Source organism: Leptidea sinapis, chromosome 23, assembly GCF_905404315.1.
Source record: "Leptidea sinapis chromosome 23, ilLepSina1.1, whole genome shotgun sequence".
NCBI lineage: Eukaryota > Metazoa > Arthropoda > Insecta > Lepidoptera > Pieridae > Leptidea > Leptidea sinapis.
Genome location: NC_066287.1, coordinates 10958175 through 10983937, shown reverse-complemented (window position 1 = coordinate 10983937; position 25763 = coordinate 10958175). Strand labels below are relative to the sequence as shown.

Sequence of the window (25763 nt, the reverse complement as noted above, 5' to 3'; positions counted from 1 at the left end):
ATATATATGACCGGCAACGCTCCTGCGATTTCTATGCTGCAAAAGCATGTGGGTGGGGTTGATCACTTAACATCAGGTGACTTTCATTTGATCATTTGTATTCATCTTCCATAAAAAAAAGAAAAAGAAAAAAAGAATGGCTGATGGAAAATAAAACAGAAGTTAACGTACAGTTTACAAGGTAGCATTCGAGCAAGGGCTCACGTGGTGGGGCAACCGCCCATGGACGTCCGCCACACCAGAGGTCAAGAGATGCGTTGCAGGCCTTTAAGTTGGAAGCTTGCTCTAACCTTCAACTATAAGGTGTAAGTATCTATTTTGAAAATCTGCACCCAGTAATTGATTACAATTTACTACACACTATGGCTTTTGAGACAAGAAATTTCTAGCAAAACGCGTGATTGTAAAATGACAGACATCTAAATCGTGCGGGTGGCATTTTAAATATTAACGTAATATGTTCGCTGCTGAAATGCGACTGCTGGTAAGTGACAAACAATAACAATCTGAAGAACTCCTCTAGCACTCCCGTGATTTTTGCCACTATGTCTTTTATCGCCCATTTTGAAGAACAGCACCACTATACTTCTGTGCCAAGCCTGTGGCATTTTGCTCTTGAGGATGACGGAATTTAATAGCTTCTAGAGGATCTGAAGCACAGGAGTACCACCAAGTCTCAAAAGTCAAGTGTGTATTAATCCTAGAAGTGAGGGTTATTACTTTAAAAACATAACAAAATTGTTAATATATATAAAAGAGAATGTATGTTTGTATTTTCCCTAATAACTCCTAAACTATTCGACCGATCTCAATGAATTTGTAATAGATTCGTTGAAGCTCAAGGAAGGTTTACATATATAGTTTATCGTGTCACGATCCCACCCACGCATTTACCATATCTCTCGAACCCTTTATTGACAGAACAACATCTGTTGGGTCAGCTAGTTCCTCATACTACTCAAGCAGTTGTTTTTTATTCAACCTCCAAACGCTCAGTCTCTAAAAGTTATTATATGACCACCCGGCGCCTTGTTGTTTTAAAGCTATTTTAGGGCCATACTAATCTCGTACAGGCTGTCGTCTTCGATAGATAGACTAGACATAGCCTACATAATTAAATTGTGGGACCTCTAAAAACAAAATATATAGTGTGAATATAATGTACTGCATAATATACAACAATTTCAGCCCGCCTTTGCTATTTATTTGCATGATGTACATTGTACAGTAATAAGAGCGAAGTGCATCTGATAACAAAAAAACCTAGACCGCATTACGCTGGTAGCAAATTTGAATAATAATTTATTATTTATATCCGCTTAGGTGTCAGAATAAGAATTGAGAAAATATGTTTACTTTAAGTCGAACAAGTTCTAATAATTATTATTGTTATGTGAAATTTGTCTGAAAGTATAATAATTATCATACATTTACATTTGATAAATTACAATAATCAGAAAAAAATATTGTAATGAATTCTTGTCTATGACACATTGACGAACAGAACCAAAAAAAAAGTCTATGACAGAATTTAAGTGTGTGATTGTGATATATCTAGGTACCTCAGTGAGATTTGCCCGAGCGTGTGTTACCGTGTCCGTCGTAGAGAGTAGACTCTAGACTCTAGGGTGTAGTGTGTACTGTGTAAAGTGAGTAGTGACGGAAATAAAAAATTTCTGGCTTTATGTCATGGCAAATGGCATGATGGCTGGCACAAAGCTTGTTTCTTGAACGTTGTAATTTCGTGAAAGTGAGCTTGGTTTGTTAAATTCGGGAATTGTACTTTTAATGCATCAAAATATTGTGACTATAATATATTATTGTGTTTTGAGACAATTAGCAGTCCGCAAAGGCACTTATTTCAATTATAGTCGCTAGAAAAGACTAGTTTACGTTTAAATGGAGGATTTACACAAAACAAAATGAACGACGGCGATTGGATTTGCAGTGATCCGAATTGCGGCAATATAAATTTTGCTCGACGATTGTCTTGCTACCGGTGTAATAAAGAACGACCAAATGCAGGAAAACCATTTCAAAAGAAGTTAGGAACTGAAATTGGAAAGTCAGCTGCAGAAAAATCGCGCGGCTTGTTCAATGCCGACGATTGGCAGTGCAATAAGTGTGCAAATGTCAATTGGGCCCGGCGACAAACGTGTAATGTTTGTAATGCACCGAAATTTGGTGAAGTATGTAATTTTATGTGAGTTTTTATTCAAATATTCGTCAAACGCTTGTGTTTAGTTCACAAAATGTATATTTTGTTGCAGGTCGAAGCTCGTACTGGCTATGGCGGTGGGTACAATGAACGCGGAGTTGTAGAATATCGCAAAAGAGAAGCATCTTCTGATGATGAATACGATGAGTTTGGCAGGAGAAAACGTAAACGCAAAGCTGAAGCTGGAGACGCGGTATGTATTATATATACTTAACAAAAAATATTTAAAAGTTTAATAACTTTATTTAATAATAGGCCATAGGTATATCTGTTAAAAATGTATACCTAATGTCAGACAGAATTCGCAATTTTTTCCCTCAATTCAATTGCACTGCAAGTAAAGGATTTTTGAAGCTCAGAAGAATTGATGTTATTTATATGAAATATATTTTGAAGCACATCATTATTAAAGTGGAGATAATTTTTCCTGCCTTCAGGTTGGCATCACTGAAGGACCTGTTAACAAAAGTTTTCCACCAACAATGCCGATGATGGAGACAAATTTGCCAGTACTTACAACAATTACGCCTCAGAAGAAAAGAGAAAAAGATATTTTCAGCGGAAGTCTCAGTGATGGTTCCGTCTGTGAAGTGCCATCCATTACTAAGCTGACAAACAATAGAACAACTACACATAATCAAAACTTTTATTCTCAAAATGTTTTTCAAATGGTACCTAAAAGTAACAGGTATCAGCGTAAACGCTACTCAAGTTCTGGAGATAAAGAACAGTCTGGTTCATCAAGTCATGATGGAAGTGTAAAAATGACTAATCCTGTAATGGAAAACAGAGTTTCTTCTACAAACAATGATGTTGTATTCAAGTTTACGGGTCCCACTCCATCTGAAGTTTTTGAAGTTAAATATACAGTTGAAGAAAGGGTTAGGGCTGCGGCATTTGCTATTGTGTACAATAACTGTAAAATTAGCACATCAAAGTTTGAAAGTTTGTATGATAAACCAGCACCTGATTTTAAAACATTATTTGCTTGGAGACAAAGACTCTTAACTACAGGGTGTTTAGTTGACTCTCATTCTTTACCAGCTCAAGAGACAGAAAGACAATTATGCAACCATGTGGAAAAATCAAGTAAAGTGGCTCAAAAACTTCCAAATCCAGATGAAATACCCATTATTTCTGACAGTGATGATGATATTCCTGTAACTTTTCAATCAAACAATAAATCATTGCCATTTTTACTTGAAAGAAGTGAAAGTACAGACACCATGCTGCTAGATAAATTTGATAATATATCTAAAAATGTCACTGTTCCGCTTAATACTTCAGATGATAAAGATTTACCTAGAAGCCAGTCTTCTTCCACCCATAATAGATCTCACTCTAGTTCCCGGGACAGTTGTGACTCAAATTATTCACAATCCGACATAGAAAATCTTGAAACTAATGAAAAGTCTTCCCAAAATGAGCAACAAAAGCATCATAATTCTAAACTATCAGCTGCTGATAGTGATTCTGACTCTTTGTCTTATAACAGTGAAGATGTTGACTTTAGATCAAGAGTCTTTGGAAACAATAGAATTCCTAAAAGAACGTGCAAAAAACAAACATCTTCAACCACAAGTAAAGATTGTAATTTTGTACCAAACCTCATTAAAGGTTATACCACTCAAAGTACAAAACAACAATCACCTTTGGCTACTGGTAATATATATACTCCTCATTTCCGTAACATGAATATGAGACATCAGGATACTAATTTAACAGAAGGTGAGGGAGTTTCCTCTGAATATGTTCCTACAATGATGGCAGCAACTGCTAAAAAGCATTATCAAGACTTCAAGAACAATGTTAAGCGCAAAGGATTTTGGGCTAAGGGAAATGGAAATACACTGAATAGTCAAAATTCACCAACCAAATTAACTCGGGTGAATCCTAACCCTTCTGTTTATTATTCCGAAAAAGCAAACCATAAGAAAAAAGCTGACAGTTTTGTTCAGAAAATGGATAATTCTACAACAGTTGAAAGTTATGTGGCATTTGGTAATCCCATAGGATCAACACCAAATAATGAGAGAGTTGATAATAGCTCATGTGTTTTTGATATTGTTCAATCTAATTTTACTAAGAGTAAGAATATAATGGACATCTTTAATACAAATTGTGAGCAGAGTCCAGAGAAACCAAATGATTTGGAAAGATTTGATAATGTTAGGAAAATGTATGAAGAAAAATGGAATGATGATGATGATGATCTTTATAAGGACAGTGATACAGCTGAAACATTAGTTAATAAAATAGACACTCCCCTATCAAGTTTAGGGCAGACTAATAATGAGAGTCCTACATCAAATATTCTATATAGAAGTACAAATATAGATACACTAAACTCTGTCCAAGAGAACAGTGACAAAATTTTAGACTTACTTAAAGACTTGCAAGGTAGTGACAATTCTAACATAGATAGTGGCTGTGTTAATAATGAAATGTCTTACAATTCTCTTAACCATAGTAATACACAAATAATACAATCACCAGTAAAAAATGATATTCTTCAAAGTATTAAATCTGATTCAAATCCTAACAAATTTATAAATGAGAATGAAAGGACTGAAGAACCTCAAGTGGCACAAATTAATAATACTAGAAATATAAGTCCATCAAAGAGAGTGAAGGTTCTGGAATCAATTACAATAAAATCAAACCTCATTAAACCTATATTTGAAGAAGCCAGTATTACTGAATCAAATTTGCAAAAGCAATCTTTTGATGACGCAAGTGAAGTTTCTTTAGAAAAAGAAGCTGTCGGGAAGATATGTGATATAAATATTGAACAAGTAAATGAGCAACCAAATCTACTGCCACAAATAGACTTGTCCAGTATACTTTCTAGTATTAACACTAATACTCTACTGTTAGCTCTTCAAAACTTGCAGCAGATGACTCAACCACAAAATAATGTGACACAGAATGTGTCAACACAAGAGGAATCAAACTCTCCAGGAAACACTTCACAAGCAGATAATAAATTAGAAACCATAAACCTGACAAATGATGAATGGGAGTTGGAATCTATACAACATGAAAGTATTGAGAGAGAATTACAAAGGCTAGATGGCAATTCAGGAGACACACCTTTTATTGGTGATATATTTGATCCAGGTCCCGTTGTTATACCTCCCAAACTGAACCTAAAGCTAAATACTATCTCTAATGAGGCAAAAACACAACTTCCTCATTTAAATGAAAATGCACCCGTCATTGGAAGCTTTAAAAGTTTTGCTCTGCCAAAACCAGTAATATTGAATAGGCTAAAACTTACAGTGAAACAGCCAGAGAAGGTTAAGAACTTGTCTGAAGTAAGACGAAAACGAAAAAAGGTTTGTATATCAAAGTGATTGTAATTTTGCATGATTTTTTAAAATATAAAAATACTTTTTTAAATAAATGAAAGGAAAAATGATTACAACACAACATAATATTGTCCCTTGTAATGTAGTGATATCTATTATGTATTGTTTTAGTCTGTTGCATCAGTATCTCAAGATGGTGTTAAAGCAGGAGATGAGGATGATGAAGAAGAATCTGGTGATGATGGAGATTTATCTAAGTATGATTTGTGGGGTAGTGATGAGGAAAAAGCAGAAAATAATGGTATGTAAAATTTTTTATCTCAATTTTTTCTTGATAGAGAAGAAAGGCTGTGTTATATAAATTAAGGTTTTATGTAATGTTTATAGACAATGGTGAAAAAAAGGAAGATGAGATGGAAAATAAAAATGAAACATCTGTTGACAATGTTAAAAAATCTCCTGAAGACGGAAGGAGGTATGTATAACTATACATTTCACATTGTAACCATATTTTTTATAAGAAAGAAAAAAGAAACCTGTCATGTTTCTGGCGCCCATTCTTCTCAGGTCTGAGGCATACTCTTTCGTTTGAGTGGTGGTTTTTGACTTTCAATAAGTGATATCAAAATAGGGTATTTTGAATAAAAATATTTGAATATGAATATAAATTATAGAAAATAATGGGCACTTGATAACAATGGTTTCAAATATAATGTGATTTATTACAGATCAAGGAGTTCGTCATCATCTTCAAGTTCTTCATCGAGTTCTAGTTCTAGTCATAGCTCAACTAACACTCCCAAAAACAAGTAAGTTTTATTTCAAACAAAAGTTAAGATTGAACATAGATGAAAAAGTTTTTTTTTTCTATAAATTTTTTATTGCTGAAAATTATATTTGATGAACTTTATGATATTTTCTTATTACAAAGTATTACAGTCAAATTTCTCTCTCTAAATTAATGTATAAGTAAAATTTTGTTAACCTTCTACCTATATATTTTATTAAAACAATTCTCGGGTTAAAATATGTACAAATTTGATTTGTACAAAGCTTTATGGATGATGTGGAATTTGGATTTTCGCCTTTCGGGCTATGTCTCAGTTCTCGTCCAACTAAGCCAACCATTTGTAAATCTTAGTATGTTTGTATGTATGTTTATATATTTTTGGGTTGTGGCTCCATCTACATGACCTACTTTGCAGTTGATAATCTGCTCAACCCCAATGATTGTATATTAGGAAATTGTGATGTCACTCCTTCAAAATTTAAACAATTTTGTTATTTTTAAATGATATCCCTTCCTTCTGGGATTAAATATTTTATTACAGTTCTATTATCTGTCCAAGTTCTTCCATTACTTATTGCCATTTTTGTAGGTAAAGAATTGCCTGACTTTAAAAAAGAGTTGACAAAGGTTAAAATTGCACAATTTAAGATATAAACCATAAAACTGTTTTCTGCTGGACATGTTCTTTAGGACTTTTGACAAATCTCACAGACTATGTTTCTATGACTTTAATATTATATCGCTGTTTGATTATCTGTTTCACATCCATTACTATAACTGTACAGAATTGCTAAAACTCGAATATAGTCTGCTACCTCGTATAATTCTTTGGCGGTATCGAATCTGATCATCTGATTAGTGACGATACTACATGTGCACCTTCAAAATAAGCGGGTACACATGTCTATAAGGCCGACAACGCTCCTTTGATTCCTCTGGTGTTGCAAGAGAATGTGGGCGATGGTGATCACTTTACATCATGTGCCTTCATCCTTAAAAAAGATATATGTATATATATATATATTAAGTGTTTATGCGATTTGTAAAGCGAAGTCTTAATCCGCTGGATTATGGTCAGTTTTAGAGAGTACGGCTTGCTCTAATAAACGCCATGATAATTTGGAGTCCCTAAAACAATCTGTACGATTGGTAGTGAAGAACTTTTTCATGGACAGAGTGTGTACTTTTATTGAAAACTGGCCCCAACGTTTAAAAGACTGTATTGCAGCCAATGGAGACCACTTCGAATAAGCTTTTTGTAGTTTAAATTGTTTTATAATGTTTTTTCTATGTTTTTAGTAGTCATTGCTAGCTATATATAATAGATAGAAATATGATATCTTAATTTGTTGCACAGGTTCGACGATTTCAACTTAAATAGCGAGCGAGAGTCGCCGCACGAGTCACCAAAAAGTCGCAAATCTGGCACGAGGTCGAGATCGCCGCGATCCCGGTCTTCTAGCGCTCCCACCAGACGCAGATCGAGGGATAGTCGATCTGCTGGAGAAAACAGGTAGAAAAGCAATAAATTGTTACACTTAGACACAATCTACAACATGGCTCCCTTTATCTTTTGACATTGCGAAAAATAATCTCATTAGTTGCGGCAGCGTCGTGTTCCGTGTCGCCTCCTTCCTTCAAATACGTGCGGAAGGAGCGATGGCTGGTCCATGCGTCAACTCGTGAACGGGTTGCTGCGTATTGTGCCTGGTCGATCTGTTATAGTTAATAAATCAATGTATTTGTTGTATATGATTACTAATTATGACAGTTATCACGACCGTCACGTTAATGAAACATCCTTACACAAATACTGAATTCAAGCTCTTAAGGTTGATGCATCCAATATACGATAATTTATATTTAAACAGTTCACTTCCTTTAAAGAAATATTTTATATGTATCTGTAACAATAGTCCTTGTCGGACAACTGTTACCAATACATGTATTGTCATAATTTTTTTTATCTGTCTATTTTAACTGCTGTTTTTTTTAAATAGTTTAGCTAGTTTTAGAGTGCTTTATTATTCATTTATATATCCCAACTTAATGTATGGTTCAGTAATTTGGAATCCTTACTTAAAATATCAGGTTGATATGCTCGAAAGGCTGAATCATGTTTACTTGAGATATGTGGCTTATCGAATTGGATCTCCTATGTCGTACTCTAATCACGATTATGGTTTTATGCACCGAGTCATGAATATACCCACTCTTTATTCGGCTCGGCTGAGATGTGATTATATTTTTACATTTAAAATTTTATCAAGTAATATTGATTGTAGTCAACTTTTAGCTTTATTAAATTTTTCTGTTCCTAGTAGAATCTTGAGAAAGATTGACACTTACTTTTCTACTCAATTGTTGAAAACAGGTGTGTATCATCACTCTCCTATTTTTAGGCTCAGCGAAGCTACTAACAACCAGATAAACTGGATTGATTTATATAATACTAGTTTACTATCTGTGGCAAGACACACTAAAACCATGTTTATTTATAATTAGAAATTAAGATGTGTTGATTAGTTAGTTAAATATTATTATTTGTTAGTTAAGTAAATATTGTATCAGTTTCATAGTTTTAATATTGTAAAAAGGGTTCGCCCGTATATAATAAATAAATAAATAAATATATTGGTGATCATTATTCAGAATGAGATACCAATTGCCCTTATTTGGTGTGCCAAATGAGGGTAAATAGCTATTAGCCATTGCTGCACAAATTGGTCAATATCCGGAGCATTGCTACAGTGTGTAGCAATGTAAGGCCCTCTATAAATTACGTCATATGTAAGGGGGGAGGGGGATCAAAATATACATTAACTTATACAAATAAGATTAAAACATTCATTTAAATTAACACCATACTTCGGGGCAGTAATGTTTAAAGTCTATTGTATACGCTTATTAGGAGTAAGTAGTAATACTACGTCACGCGAGACGGACGCGAACACGAGTCAAGATCATTTTGTTTTAGCAATTGAAATGAAATTATTTCGCAAAATTTTTAAACACAAGTTAGCTACAAAGTTTTAATTTAAAGGGGCACTTACCTGAAATACGACACTCCATTCTTTTTAAGTTTCTGCCGTGAAGCAGTAATGTGGAAGCACTACTATGTTTCGGCCTGAAGGGCGCCATAGCTAGTGAAATTACTGGCTTACAAATGAGACTTAACATCTGATGTCTTAAGTGTCTTAAGATGGTTTTTAAGAATCCTGAGCCGCACTGCATTGAAATGGGCAGGCTGTATCTATTACCATCAGCTGAACGTCCTGCTCGTCTCGTCCCTTATTGTTATTTAAAAAAAGCGCGTGACGTTCTATTTAAATCGTGGTCGTGCATAATAGAATTATCTCTACAAATTTAAGTGTCAGTAACTGCAAATTATATGGGAAAAAACAGTGCATTTTCAATTAAAACGGGTAATACAGTCAGTAAGCCGCTGAAAATCTATTAATATAAGAATAAAAAAAAGAGTCCCTAATAAAGACGAAAAAACTATTATAATCAAATTATTTATAATTCACAATAATTTGCTATTAAATATATGCATTTTATCACGAAAATTATAATATTGAAGTTGGCTGTATCAATCACCTTAAAATTTTCGTGTGCAAAAAAAACTAGCGCGCCATTTTTCATAATTTTCATATTTCGTTTGAATGATTTATGCACAACATGTTTTCCACGCAAGTGTGTTGAAAAAGTGCGTATGAAACTCGTGAACAACTTGCTACAACCCACATCCTCGTATATAATGAGCAACTTAGCTCACTTGTATCATAATATCCTATACCAATCCACGTTATTTCTTTCAGATCATCACGTGACAAAGAACGATCTCGCGAGCGTGACCGACGGGACAGGTCCCGCGGCAGCCGCGAGAAGAAGGAGAGACGGTACAGTCGAGACGGTTCTGGTAACCACTACAGCGCGCGGGGTCGACATCGTTAATTAACTAGGTATAATTAATAATATTGTATACAACTTAGCTTTATCTACAACAGACATTTATACAGGTCCGAAGAACAGCTCAGGAATTGTTGAAAAATTCTCAAAGCCAATGCAGATATACTTATGCCAAAACAATATCTCAGATTAAATAATGAATTTACAAATAATATTTGAAAATAAAATCTTGTATGCTTTGTTCAACTTTTATTTTATGACGATACGTCACTCGAACGGTTACCTCAGTTGGAAGAGCACTCGCACGAAACGCGAGAGGTCGTGGGTTCGAGTACCACATTGTTCATAAAATTTTGTTTTCAAATTTTATTTGTGTATTGATCCTAGAATTGAGGATATCACTTTAAAAACATAACAAATTGTTTACAATGAATTTGATGAAGATATTTCTTGCCTCTTCAAAATTGTAAAATCTGACTACTTGCAGTATTTAAGCACAGCTGTTCTTTTATTTTATAGTTTCTGATAGAAATTTTTCTAAAAGATGTCGAACATTTTCATTTAAGTGTTAATACCGATTTAAATATCAGTAAACAGGCATTTTGTTTTTGTGATAAACAATTACCTTATAACTTATAAAATTTATTAATTTGGTATTGAATTATAATGTTTAGTTCCTTGTCTAGTTTGTTATAACAAGCTGTTTGAGAATTTTTCTGGATTTCTTTTGGTTTTACGGCCGTTCCCAATATACTATCTACAGATAGAGATAAATTACTACCTTCTACTGTCATTAATTAGCTGTCAATAATCTGAAGCTGTCCCAATATACCCGATAAGTCATTCGTATCGCCTTATATTGGGACGCGTGAATTGAAATTTCCATAGAAAATGTATCTCTGGTGAGCTATACGTCCTCCCATTGACAGAAAGCATGTAGGGGAGCGGGGGGCACGTTGTTACAATTTTTAGATAATTATTAATATCACAAAAGCTATCAAATAATGTATACATTTGATTGCTTTTACCATTAGTGTGTCTATTCAGCTAGTAGAATAGCATTGGAAAAATATTAAAGTTTACGTAATTTTTCCCGTAATAGAGAATTAATGAAATAAGTCGATTATAACAACTTACCCCTGACTTGGGGCTAGTTGTTACAGCTTCGGGGCACGATGTTACAGTAGGTAAATAAACAAAATGAACAATAATAAATCATTTATTTTTTATTGTTTCAAAACGTTATGAATAAAAGAGACTATTTTGAACAGTCTTATAACATTTATGAGCAATTATACTATCTATATCGTAATTTTCCAACTTTTTAACAGTAATAATCACATAACTTTGGCAGGAACTTTCTTAAATCTTATATAAAACACATTTTCATTACTGAATTAGAAAATTTCGTCAGTAAATACCAACATGTAATAAATTATTTATACTTTTTTAACTTGGCACTTCAGTTAAACTAAAATCTAACATTTTCAATACACTTATATTGCAATAAAATTTATAGTTACGTATACAATACTGTATAAACAGTCGACAGCATATCACGAGTAACAGTTGCACCAGGCAAGCAATAAAGGCGACCTCAAGGTCAACCTTCACCTTTATTGTAGGTAACAATATCACATATTTATATTACATTAGTCTTCATCAGAATTACAATTAATACAAATGAATAATTGAACGTTTCCTGTTACACATTTGACATGGGCCCACATTTTGCATTCTAAACATTCTACCCAATCTTCTTTTTTAGAAGTACTGTAACTTTCGCTACACACTAAACAAAACCATTCTTCAGTATCAGAATCTGAATCAGAAACCAAAATTTTTTTCTTCACCTTTTCTTTTCCTACTTTACTCGTTTTCGCAGATTTCCCTTTTCCTTTACCTTTTCCTTTATTTTGGTCGCACGCTTTTTTGGTCTTGGCCAGTTTTTCTTCATACTCCTTTTGTAATGAGTCTTTTTCAGGTGTGTCGGTTAATACAGCGGATTTACGTTTACGACGGTTATGGTTGGATTGTTTTCGAGCCTCTGCCTTGGGAAAGGATCTTATCTTTGAAGGCGAAAAATTTTCAAATGTACTTTGTATACCAGATGAACCTGGTATCGCTAATTCAATTTTATTTTTAAAACTTGACGAATCTGCACTCGGTAATGTTGTTAAACATTCTATATCTTGCGAACAAGCTGGATTTGGAGAAGGTGAAACAGTAATATTGTTAATAGTGTCAGGTAATAGATTGGTTGCTGTTTCGATTGCCTGTATGATTTCATTTGTGCTTATGTTCAGTTGAGGCGCAGAATCTAGCAATTCCGGATTTTCCAGGTCCAGTGTCAAATTGGAGGTGTTCTGCGAGGCAGTGGGATGATTCGTTTCTGGATTGGGGCGATCAGTGACATAAGAAGGTGCATAATCACTGTCTTGAAAGATATCAGGATTAAAAGGCCATATCCCGGTTGATCGAAATCCGCTCATGATATTTACAGGATTTAGGGCCAATGGCAGTGAATCTTTCACCACGCCTGGGAGATCATGAATCGTCATTGTTTTTCCTGGATGATTATACATCCAGGCCGTCTGGGCTCGATTAAGGTGGTTTTTAAATGGGCCATAAACGCCTACATCTAATGGTTGTAAATTGTGAGAGCAGTGCGGGGGAAACGACAGCATGATTATGTTGTTTACTTTGGCTTTCTCCACGACGTGAAAATTTACATGTGAGTTGTGGTTATCCAGCAGGAGGAGGACGGGCTGTTCAATGGAAGGTTTGACATGTTGAATGAAATGATCCAAGAATTTTAAAAATTCTACTTCTGTCATCCATCCTGAAGAATTGCCTGCTCCTATCGCTTCTGATGGTCCAGCACGAAGAAATAGATCAGTGTATCTCATTCTGGGAAAAACGAACATCGGCGGGACTGAATTTCCAGCAGCATTTATGGCACATGTGAGCGTTACAAGTACTCCTCTTTCTGCAGATGTGATCGCACCGACCTGTTTTTGACCACGAGCAGCAACTATTTTTTTAGGCTTCTGTACCGTTGTGACACCTGTTTCATCAACGTTCCATATGCGCGAAGCAGTGAATTCATATTTTTGGAATAACAATTGCAGTTTGTCAAAAAAGTCTTTAACGTTGGTTCTGTTGAATGACGTTGCTCTACTCAAAGATGTAGCTTCTGGTGTTCTCAGAGATAGTTGAGGATTTCTGTGCATAAAACTTTTAAACCAGTCCGGCCCAGCCATATTATTTTGGATCCAACTGGGGGGAATATTTTTTAATTCGAGTTTTACTGCACATTGATAAGCTAGTTTTCGGACTTCAGTTGGTAGTAAACCAAAATATATTTCTGAACTTTTGATTAGATAAGAAGCTAATTTATGTTCGGCTTCTTGTGAGAATACCAATTTAGGTTTAACGTAACCCAATGAACAAGATTCGTTGTTTTTGTTTTTTCTGACATACCTGGATAAGGACATCGGACACAAATTAAACATTTTGCTTGCTTTACGAATGCTCGTTTTATTCTGCAGTACTTCTGCCGCAGCAGATTCATAAACTTCTTGACTAGTTGTACCTCTTTCCGTTTTTCTTTTATAGTTTCTCATTCTAAAAAAAAAACAATGAGTATTTAGAATTTAAAAAATAATTGAAAGATGAACCATTGTTTTAAAAAGCAAGAATGCGCCCGTCGGAACGAAAGCTTCAATTTCTTTCCATTTATTCTAATTTTTAAGTACAGCGTAGTAATTTCTAAATGATAGTCAATGAGATGAACGGTAATACAAGGTCTGAGGCAAGTTGTTACATGTAACAACCTACCCCGAAAAATTGTAACAACCTGCCCCATGGTGTGTTTTTTAATTAAAATTAAAGCCGCCATTAATGGATATCAATAGCAGAATAAAACGCTATTACAAATTAAAACTCGATACATTATGAACGTTCGAGGTGAAAAGAATTTAGAGAATAACAAATATAGACGGCAGGAATCAAAAATTTCGTAAAAGATTTTGTTACGTACTTGATGGAAATCGAGACACGTGCACACAACCTAACAGTTTGCCGCTCGGCGGGTCACTGATTGTTTTTTTGCAACGCACGATGTTATAAGGAAACAAATGAGTCCACTTACGTCTACCAAAGAGTTGAAAATCCCGGTAAAAAATGCGTGTAACTTCTTACCCCTGTAACAACGTGCCCCCCGCTCCCCTAAGGTGAGTTACCGTCGATAAGTTTATTGGGACAGAAAAGTCAACGATTTTTATCTCAAGTAGGCCTCAACCGGAGATAGACGAACGGCCGATAGTTAAATACGTTATTTATTGGTATCAAAGTAGTGTGTTTATATTATATAAATTTCTACTAATTATGACGATATGATATCTTGTTGAGAAATTAATAACTTTTTGTAAAGTAGCAGTTAATTAAGTGTTAAAAGAATAAAAACTAAAATTAGGAAAATGGTAAAGGCTGTAAATGTAAATTAAGAGAAGAAGCATGGCAAAACTTATTTGTCTAATGAAGCAAACTTGGTTAAATGTATAGGTTCTTTAGGCAGTTATTTTAATTTATTCATTGGAGAATAAATCTACAGTTGTAAAGGTATGATGCTGTAGATAATAAAAAAAACCATTGAGTTCATAATGTATATTCTGGGGTTTGATTGTGCTCTGTTTGCTAGGTTAGTGTCATTTAAAAAATCTCATAGTGATGATAGTCAAACAATATTTTTCTAATGCACAAATAAAATTTGAAAAACAAAATTTTATGAACGATGCGGGATTCGAACCCACGACCTCCGGCGTTCCGTGCCGGTGCTCTAACCAACTGAGCTAACAGTTCGAATACCGTGTTTGCTTTGTTCAACTCTCTGGTTGTGGCTTCAGAATTTTATAACGAGGCGGTACTCGAACGGTTAGCTCAGTTGGTTAGAGCACCGGCACGGAACGCCGGAGGTCGTGGGTTCGAATCCCGCATCGTTCATAAAATTTTGTTTTTCAAATTTTATTTGTGTATTAATCCTAGAAGTGAGGGTTATCACTTTAAAAAAAACATAACATTTTTGTAATGGTAAGAGTTATCGATAAATAAATTCCGACATGGCACCATTTACGAATGTAAACCATGCGTCATATCAATTCCGTGTTTTATTTGTCTGTATAATCTAGAGATATTATCAAATCAAGAAGGCGATTTTAATTGTCGACCGTTCGAGTTAAAAGATCGGTGGAGATTCGAGATTGTCAAGATATGTTTGCGTTTTAATTGGGTGTTATGAAAATTAAGTCGTATTTTAAATATGTACGAAAGGCGCAATATTTTTGATAAATGGATAAGTACAAATAATGTCCCAAGTCTATTGTTTTGTTGCGAAAAGTGCAGCTGATTATTGTCAATTATGAGTAATGCTTAAATACGAGTATCGGTTCGCAATACAGCGAGTTGGTGCAAACGAAAACGATGCATTTACCCTATCTTTGCTCCGTTTCTAGTGACGGAGTTGACAGTATGAATTATGATTGCTACACCGTGGAATTTTCCACTATTATGAAAGGAAAAACTTAATTATCTTTATATTAAAGCAAACAAAAATAAAATTGCTCCCCTGTTATCTCATTCATTCATTACTAAAAGAAAAGCAAACGATAAATCAAATTTGGTTTAACTTTGATTATACATTTACCCCTTATTCATAATGGTCCGCGTACTTTAAAAAGCCGCTAAAGAGTGTTTGTTCTCATTCTGACTTAGGTCAATAGAAGAAGACAGAGTGAGAATGAGCAATGCTTTAAGTTAGCAGACTATTATGAATAAGGGGGTTAATTTTTGCCAGTATTGTACAAAGCTGTATTAGATTGGGCTTGTATGATATACAACAGTGAACTAGGTTTATTTTTAAAATTATTGGCTATCGTTAACTGACCTTGTTTAAATCATCGGCATACCTTGAGATCTGTATTCCCATTAAATAGCTTGCTCTTGAAAGTGATAGTCAATGTTTCAAATATTTTTAAAATCTTGGTTTGGTTTTAGGCTCCAATTTAACAAATACTTTATCACTTTAGATGTTTCTTTATATTGTGTAGAAAACTGTTTTTTCTTACCTACAACAGCCAATTCCGATCTAAAATGCAATACCCTCCCATGGTACTCTTAAATACTTCTTGGGATCTAATGTGCATCCAGGATCTCATAATCTAGGATTGTGTTGTTCACACACATTGTTTCTTTTGGTGACAGTTATATTATATTAATAATATGCAGAAGCGGTTGTACATGTTGGTATGCATGCAATAGGGTATATAAATAATAACATTTTATTGAGTCAATTTTTTTTATTGAAATTCAATAATTTGTAAATGGTTGTCATTGGTCGGAGCGAATTTGGAGTAAAATATTTGCAACTGTTAATCTTATAGTAATGTAAAATTATATTTTTTAATGCTGTTCTCTGCTGCCTGTTCAGCAAGCATTGCTGTCTTTGAGATGAAGCAGCATTATGGCTAGTATTAGCATCGATATAGAAAGTTACTGGCATCTTAATGAAAATCCTTATATAGTGAAAACTCCAATATATTAAAATCTGTTCTTCGATTAAGTACATAAAATAGGTACTAACACTCTTAACTGTTCACAGGTAGCTTTTGGTTTGCCATTTGCAAAGGTTCCTTATTGGTGAAAACATTGATATATTTAATTTATTATTAGTACTTGTTATACGTACATATATTTAATATCAAAACTCGTGAAAATCAGAGCACTTTAATTTTCCATACGCACGCATATAGTTTATACAACTTGACTGTGCTTTTTCATATATAGTTAGCAGTTCTCAATATAAAATACTATAATAGATTTAAACTCCACTAGTTTTTGCTGTTACAGTTTTAGGTCCTGTAAGTCCAAACATATTGGTGAAAGGAGACAAGATTGTAAGATATATGATATTGCATCTTTGACAGATGAGGTGACCTATTTCTTTCAACAATATGTAAATAATTGTAAGTGGTTAAAATATAAAAAGTAAGTTTTTCACTACAAAATTAGAATGTGTTTTTGATGAATTATAATATAATATGTAGGTAATTAGTATCTACTAATAATTGGTCAAATTTATCATGTTACATTGCTGTTTCGACGTTATTTGTTTCAAAATATACAAGTGTTAATAAGTTTAAAAGTAAAATATTATTACGAGTACTGACTCGCAATTGAACGAATCGGTACCCCGCAGACAGTGTAAGCAAGAGTGGGACGCCCCTCTCCTTCATTACCGTATCCCATCATTGCTCTGTCTTGTGGCTGAGTTGAGTTACTTTGTATTAGCATTACACTTGCGGAATTAACCAACATAAACATCTATACAAAATTATTTACCTGTAACAGTCCAGTATCCATTGGTGTATATGATGAATGTACAATATTTATATAAAAAAATAAAAATTTTCACCATAATTTATGAACGAACGCACCCACGATTTCTCGGGTTCCGCCCGAGCGTTCTTACCACAGAGCCAACCGTTCGAGTACGCTCAGACGGAACCCGAGTCAAGTATCGTTCATAAATTTTGTTTACAAATTTAATTGGTATAATCTATCCTAGAAGTGAGGGTAATTACTTTTTAAAATGAAAAATTGTTTACATTTGAAGGAGCGACATCTCAAATCACTTGCCTAATATGCAATAATTGGAGTTGAGTAGGTTATCAACTGTAGAATAGATCCTGTAGATGGAGCTACTACCTAAAAGTTGAACAAGGTATACTGAAATTTACGATACATGCGTACTCGAACAGTTGGCTCGGACGGAAGTCGCGGGTTCGTGTACCGCATCGTTCTTAAATTTGGGTTACAAATTTAATTTGTATAATTAATCTCAGAAGTGAGGGATATCACTTTAAAAATAAACCATTGTTAATATTTTCATAAAAAGAAATTACTGCTATTAGTACAAACATAAATACGAAGATTCACGGAAATTAATAATTTGAATACGTCCGGTATTCACATTTAATAAATTTACATTTAATATAACACATGTCTGTTTATTCTGCCTTCTTAATTACATATCCGCTCTTGTTGTACCTATAAAATCTTGTATTTTTTGCAATGTCGTTTTATACACACATATGGACATATCTTTCGCGGAATAATCTGATAGCGGAACAGCAAAAGTGTGCATAAAGCCAATGTAAGCACACTTTTCTCCTTAGTCGTGTTTCAACTGTAACTGTTTGAATTAACCCTGAACTGAATAAATGTTTTATATTGCTGCTTATTGACCAAGAACATTTTGAACAACTAAAGTATAAAAATGCGGCAATGTATATAGACTTGACAGTTGAAACTTATTATCACTGGCCTGTATAAATACCACTGGACAGGCTGTTCCATATGTTTCACAGCAATGTTTTTGTGCCTATTTGAAGCGCCACTCGCGAGCGTCCAGAGAACTAATTTTGACGTATAATACAAATGGCTGCGAGAGAAGCGTACAAATACCCTGAAGTATTTTTGAATTTTGATTTAATTTCGGTCTTCTTCCGTGTTATTTATACTTCAGACATCAACGTAATAATAATTTATTACTAAAAATAAAGTACACATTTCTTTTTGTAAATATTTTCCTATCGATGTTTGTTCAGCTAAGGTTGTCATCACTAGTTTTAGTTCCGCAGACTCTCGCTATGGCCAACAGCGCCATAATGGCGAATATCAATCAGGCACAAAAGCACTTTGACAGCGCCAGTTCAGTGGTAAATAGTGGAGGTCAGTAGTATGGTGTAATTTGTGGCATGTTCCATATTTAGGCTTTGTTTTTATATGACGTGATTTCTCTCTTTGTATAAAACGTCATTGATTTTTATCTCTCCCAATTTAACTGTTCTTTAAACTAAGTTTAAGTGAATTTATTTAGCGTATAACATCTATGCTGATCAGAATTCCTATGTGATCTTATTTTACCATTTGTAAATAGCTTGATATAATGTAGACTTAAGCTATTTCTAAGTTCTTGATAGTAAGATAAAGGTATGTTTTAGTGCGTACAAAATAATTTAGTTGTATGGTAAATTACTTACCTAATACAATAAAATCATTTAAAAAATTACCAGCTCTTTAATTTATAAAATATATCATACATTGTACCCTATAAATGACCTCTTTCAACAGTTTAATCAAAACTAAGTGACTGAAAAGCTCGCTGTCTAGTCGGGGATTCTTTTTAATTTTTTTGAACATTTTATTTTATAGAAGAGGAGAACAAATGACCGTACGGGTCACCTGATGTCAAGTGATCACAGCCGCCCACATTATCTTACAACACCAGTATTATTATCCTCATTTAGATGTTTGGATTAAATTAAGTGATTATTTAAAGCTATCCAAAAACCGGTAGGTATACATTCTAAAATTTCTCTTATCCTTGCCTCATCCCAATAGCTACATTTTTAATTACACTCAGATTTTAAAATATAATAAAACTTCGAAAAATGTGTATGTCATAGCAGTGACACGTATAAAAATAATAAGCCCCTAAACATATATAAATAAAAAATGAAATATATTTTCATATTGAAACGTGGATAAATAAAAATGCAGAATAAAACTGTACATTTGAGGGGCTTTATATAATATATCTGCTATCTTCACGGCTTATCTGAAAAGAGATTTATATGGTTGATTACTTTGCTGACATAAGAGAAATAGTGATCTATACTAACATAAAAAGGTAAGGTTTGTAGTGGGTAATATCTGGATTTACTGAACCGATCTTAAAAATTCTGTTCCAAACCAACAGATAGCCACACTATTTGTGAATGTTAAATAGGCCATATAATAACCGGAAATAATGAACAGCCTTTTTCGTGGTAGTCGGGACAATACGAGACGAGACGAGCAGGAGGTTCATCTGATGGTAATCGATACGCCATGCCCATTACAATGCAGTGCCGCTTAGGATACTTGAAAAACCTATAAATTCTGAGCGCCACTACAATTGCTTTCGTCCCCTTCAGACATAAGATGTTAAGTCTCATTTTCCCAGTAATTTTACCCTTCAGACCGAAACACAATTATGCTTACACATTATTGCTTCACGACAGATAAAGGCGCCGTTGTGGTACCCATAATCTAGCTGGCATCCTTGTGCAAAGGAGCCTTCTACTGGTAAAAGCTAGTGTATAATATTGACGGGGTACACACCTGGTTCAAGGCAGCGGCATTCCTGTAAAACGGAATAGAACATTAAATTGCTTGTTTTCTATTTTTACTATACGTAACCATAACTATCAAAAGTAAAAAAAACTAAAAAGTAAATCAGTCTCTCAAATCATTATAAATTGACTGCCAATTATTATTATTGACTACAATGGTCGGCGGCCATGAGTTTGACTACAGCAAAGCGCCTCGTACTAATTAAAATTACGATATTACAATAATCGCAATAGTAATGGTAATGCACTGTTGATTCTCACAACGGAGCCCCCGGTTGGATCCTCGCCCCGCCACGTACCAATGTGTTTTCAGTTTCCGAAATAACAAAACTACAATGCTATTAAAATGAGCGTAATATGAACGTAGCAGTCATAATTTTTTTTTGAATTTTTTTTGCAAATCGTACTTTCCAAGTGACATTTGACAGAGGTTATTGACGTTCCTATTCTTATATTATAAATCGTATTGTACGAGCCACTTACAATTAGAAGTTTATATTATTTGAAGAAGTTATAATGCGTCTGCATATTGTCTAGAAAAGATAAGAGCATAATTAATGTGATCCAAATTGAAAAATTTCAATCAAAACATAGCGTTCGAAAGGGCGCACGCACACTGACACAGGTGTCATCCCCGGACGCCCGACTGACAGCACTGCGATGTTCGCTTAAGGTGCGTACAGACTGGTAAAATTGTTAGTCTTCTTTCTTCATACCGTCGCGAAAAGCAAAAGGAAAAAAATCAGGTGTTCGCGTCAGAATGGCGGAAACAGATGTACGCGGGAGGTTCGTACTGAATGCGCGGTAAGAGCGTGCTATTCGTCCACGCTTGCAGCGAACATGCAATGAAAGGTAGAATGATAAATTTCATGTTATGTTTCAGCAGTCTGTACGCACCTTTAGGGACCTTGTTGAATCGTGCGTCTGCGGGCGTGCGAACTTTTGTAAGTAGTTTCCTTACTGCTTTACTTTGCATATAACATACTGTTGCTATATTGAGGGCCAATTAACTATCGTATTCTTAAGTGCTTTGTAAATTCTGTTGAAATAGAGTTTTGTTTTTCAATGTAACTGCGCTCAAGGATTTGGGCAACTTCGTTCTTATGTGTTGTCAAAATCGTCTTTTTTTTAATGGAAGACGAGGACAAACGAGCGTACGATTGAGCTGCTGTTGAGTCACCGCAGTCCACATTCTCGTGCAATACCAGAGGAATAACAGGAGCGTTACCTGTCGACCGTTTCGGAAGAAAATTGTTAAGTATGTATAATAGAGATATTCAGAAATGAGACTAACTGGATCCAAAGGTTTTTGTGGCTTAGGCGCGGCTTGGTCGTACTTCTTTGGCCTCGGAGTACAGGGGGCTTCTTCTACTGGTCCTCCTAGACATAATACTATAATGTATTGTGTGTTGAGAATTAGAAGTGGTATTATTACATGGACAACAGCTTGATATAATTATTCTTAATCAACTCTTAGCCCGTGGTCTCACATCATGTCATAAGTCATCTGGGCATTAGGGATGCCGTTAGTAGTGCCCGCGTTACCACCATAGTCGATGGGCCATAAATGTAAACAACCAATACAGACGAATAGTTTTTTAGACTGGCACAATCTCTCTCAGCCCAACCCATAAAATATTAACTTTGATAGATAAACAAGACGGTAGATAGCTGTGATAATTAGAAAAAAAAAATAAACAAAAAGTTACCTGGCCCCACACTGACGTTCGCTCCTGCGTTGTCGGTGACTTTGTACAACTACGAAAATATAATCACAAGTCATTATTGGCTGGGTTTTAATAATTATCAATTAAATAAATAATTGGATTCGGGATATCTAAGACTGTATTCCAAAATGCATCTGTTCCAAGCGCCTTTGTTATGAACAATTATGAAGACAGTGGCAGCAATACACTTGATAGCTTGCTGTTTAACCTGATGGCAATCTCATTGCCGCGGCATCAGCATCATGCGCTAGGCATTGACTTATGTTGTATTATGCAACATTGATTATGTGAGGGTCTCCAAATCACTTATACAAGGTAAGCACTATTTGACATTTGTCAAATAATGCCTATCTTAGCCAGCCAATCCAAAAGCGGTGAAGGCATATCAGGTCCTCACAGGTTTCTGTAAATATATTGACGTTACGAAGTATATTCGCCAGCTTCGTAGCTAGGTCACTTACAAAAAAGATCCAGATGCATGAACAATAGTGTGCACTTATCCATAACTTAATAGTGACGAACGGAACACGTCCACCAGGGGTGGGACAGATGCCTTAAAGTGACGTTTTCAGAAGACTGTAGTGCCATCTGTTAGTTGGCCCGAAAATCAAAGCTTTGTCAGCTGTCACTCCCTTTGAAACCTTTCAACTTTTCTATATTTGTGTCACTGCCCACTGGTCATAAAATGGCGGCTACTTCTAGCGTTTGCGCATGTTTGTAGCTCTCGTGTTCCATTTTGCATATTTACACTACTAAATCTATCCTTTAAGTTCTATCTTGTGACAAAATTAAATAACTAACTCTACGCACAATTTCAACATATTAAAAAATTGCAATACCTACATTAAAAAGTAGAGTTAGTTATTTAATTGCGTAATTAATAAAAATTGAATTTTATAATTTCGAGCTTATATATAGTTATTTTCGGGGCCAATCTCCAGATGGCGCTAGTTTTCAAATAGACAGTTCATAATGCGTGGAGAAGGCTCTCTTTTCCCTATATACCTATTATTATACTCTTTGACGTCCACCAATACACTCGTAATTATTGCCAGTGCGTGTTTGACAATAATATTAAAGTCCTTAAGGAATTTGTCAATTGCCTTATCAATGATAAACTTTTGGCCACTTAAATTGGAGAAGCACAGGTCTACCGGAAATATTTTCACTCACCCTTCCATCATCCCCCGCTGCCATGGTCGAAGATAGCGGCACCACGTCCGGCCCCCACTGCTTTACGAAATGCCCAAGACGTGCCACTCGTTGCGCTGCCGTCGTCACCGTGTGAGAACCACCGCAGTAACGGTTGCAGAGATGTCTATCACCGGGCTCAGACCTGTTCACAAAAAAAAATTGTAATGACTCGATACCAGTGTATCGAGTACTGGTCAAATAAAAGGCATCACAAATTTACAGGAACAGAAAAGAGGGACAAAAGAAAGTGTGTATAAAACAAAACATTACAGATATTTGTAACGGGTAAGTTACTGATTATTTGTCGACAAAGGTCGAGAAAACAAAATCAACCAAATAAAGGTGAAAAGAAAAAATAACAGGCTACAAACGTTTTCATACGCTACTTTATATTCTTTTTTTTCTATAAGGTTAAGGAAAAGTCCGACCGTGGGCTATAATATATAATCAATACTTAGTAAGTATTGCCCCCCTCTAGCTCTTCGAACTCCTCTTGATCTTCTTGGAGCTTCGTTATTACCTCAGAAGAAGTCAAGGTCCTGTTTCTAAGCTTGCCTACTGTTAACGATAGTAAAACGTTATGTCTTTGTTCTTCTCTACTCGTTAATTGTTCGGTGTGGCGATACTTTTTGACAACTCAAATTTGTATCACAGATTTCGATACTCGTAATTTTTGGGCAGTAAATAGGCCATCTGTTATAAGTGTACCAAGTTTCAAGTAAAGCAACAGCCCTAGCAATTTGAGTGGCATTTAGATCTGGCGTTCTCAGCTTATATGCCGTAATGATTCGCACCTAATACGAGAAATACGATAATCAAAGCAAAACTCAAAAAAAATTCAACACAAATTCAAAAGTTGGAAAAATTTACGAAGTAAAAACACTGCATACGCTATTGCGCCTAGTACGAGAAAATTACTATTCCACAAAAACAAATGAAAAAAAAATAACAATCTACAACTTTCTTTTTTATAGGATGTATTTGTTTGTGGCAAGTATGCGCAATTATTACAACAAGAAAAATCAAACCTTTTTCTTGCGGTCCGCTAACTTTGTCCATGAGTGTATTATGAGCTCCCGATATTTTTGTAGAAAATATTTAGAAAAGAAAATAGTAATAATTACTTCGGCTTAGGATGTTGTTTTGTTTGTGTCATTTGTTTCTCGATGTTTTCCCAATCTTTCATGTTCCGCTGCGGTAAGTTAGAGGCTTGCGATTTTCGAATTGCATCTGAAATGTGACAGTAAATTTGATAGCTTATCAGTTCTCAGGTTTATTAGACGTCTCCACAACTACATTATCTTCTTTTTTAAAGTCTTCTACTCATGTATTACGAGGGAGACTGGCTAGAACGGCTACAGTAAGAGTTTTGTCATGGTCGGTTGGCAGGCGATCTTCTGGTTTACCTTACACATAGATGGGGGGCCGCTATCGAAAGTAGGGGAGAAGGCCTGGCAGGAACTCTGGATATAGCGAAGGTATTTGGTCGTGTAAGGAACATGCCACCAGTTTTTGCAAGTGGCCCACCAGCTTGGACGGATAAGCCTGTGAACGCTGAAGTTCCCCAAAGCTGTTTGCTAGCAGCTACAATGTTTCTTCTGCATATTAATGATATTCGGACACTTCTAACATGTATTGCAATGCAGATGACAGTACTGACGATGCCGTATACCACGGGGTTTGCAAGTCTCTCGGGAAACCGTTGACTAGTGCCGAAAGAAACTTGTCGTTTATCGAGTCTTGTAAAGGTCGTGAAATGGGGTAAAATAAACATTGTTCAATTTAATCCCCAGAAGGTTCCAGTTTGCGCTTTAACTACTAAAAAAACTCTAGTTATCGTATCATCTTTCTTCGACACCACTTCCCTTAATGAGTCGCCTAGTATAGGAATACTGGGTCTCGAAATCTCATGGAAGAATCTCTCGCGATCATATGGAAGTCAAAATTTGGAATTTGTTAAGGGCAGTGTGGTTTTCAAGGAACTTACTTCCATGCAAGAAATCTAAGAAATGAGCTTGTTTGTGCGATATTTCCAAGACAATACCATATAGATTTCAAACCAAAGCGCGTACACTTTTCTAAAAGGCCGGCAACACTTCTGTGATTCCTCTGGTTTTGCAGGGGAATGTGGACGGCGGTGATCATCAGATGACCAGTACGCTCGTTTGTCCTCCACTTCAATAAAAAAAGATCACATCATATATCCAGTATCAGAGAATCCGAATCATAAACGTACTTACCAAGTTCATAGCTTAGGTACGGTTTCATAGACAGATTAGGTGGCAAAGGTGGCAAGGATGGTACTGTTGCTTCTCCCTCCATTGGCATCATAGCGCGTGCATCGCAAGATATGCAGTTCAGATCTCTGTAAAGATA

The 25763-nt window shown here is 35.2% G+C and overlaps 2 protein-coding genes across 3 annotated transcripts in view; one reads left to right on the top strand and one right to left on the bottom strand.

The window, feature by feature from the left end:
* The first annotated feature begins 1533 nt into the window (after nt 1-1533).
* Nucleotides 1534-19361, top strand: LOC126971224 (zinc finger Ran-binding domain-containing protein 2-like). 2 transcript variants are annotated; one of them, XM_050817401.1, is made up of 8 exons: nt 1534-2189; nt 2271-2411; nt 2656-5556; nt 5701-5830; nt 5917-6004; nt 6258-6338; nt 7677-7832; nt 10141-19361. In XM_050817401.1, exons 1-8 carry the CDS (start codon nt 1923-1925, stop codon nt 10274-10276), a joined length of 3900 nt encoding a protein of 1299 aa, XP_050673358.1. In that variant the 5' UTR covers nt 1534-1922; the 3' UTR covers nt 10277-19361. The 2 variants fall into 2 exon arrangements, with proteins under 2 accessions (XP_050673358.1, XP_050673359.1); XM_050817402.1 differs by lacking the exon at nt 2656-5556 and having other exon boundaries at nt 1564-2189.
* Nucleotides 19362-19795: 434 nt separating this feature from the next.
* Nucleotides 19796-25763, bottom strand: part of LOC126971251 (myosin-9-like) — a 33072-nt gene continuing 27104 nt past the window's right edge. Inside the window, exons 17-23 of the mRNA XM_050817447.1 lie at nt 25628-25752; nt 24512-24617; nt 23367-23529; nt 22176-22224; nt 21761-21846; nt 20456-20477; nt 19796-19910 (exon numbers count right to left, since the gene is read on the bottom strand). Coding sequence (XP_050673404.1) covers nt 19900-19910; nt 20456-20477; nt 21761-21846; nt 22176-22224; nt 23367-23529; nt 24512-24617; nt 25628-25752 — 562 coding nt within the window. The 3' untranslated portion in view covers nt 19796-19899. The remainder of the gene's footprint in view (nt 19911-20455; nt 20478-21760; nt 21847-22175; nt 22225-23366; nt 23530-24511; nt 24618-25627; nt 25753-25763) is intronic.

Coding starts and splice junctions, on each gene's coding strand:
- LOC126971224 (XM_050817401.1), top strand. CDS start 1,923: ATGAACGACGGCGATTGGATTTGCAGTGATCCGAATTGCGGCAATATA. Junction 2,190..2,270: donor ATGCACCGAAATTTGGTGAA/GTATGTAATTTT, acceptor ATTTTGTTGCAG/GTCGAAGCTCGTACTGGCTA. Junction 2,412..2,655: donor AAGCTGAAGCTGGAGACGCG/GTATGTATTATA, acceptor TCCTGCCTTCAG/GTTGGCATCACTGAAGGACC.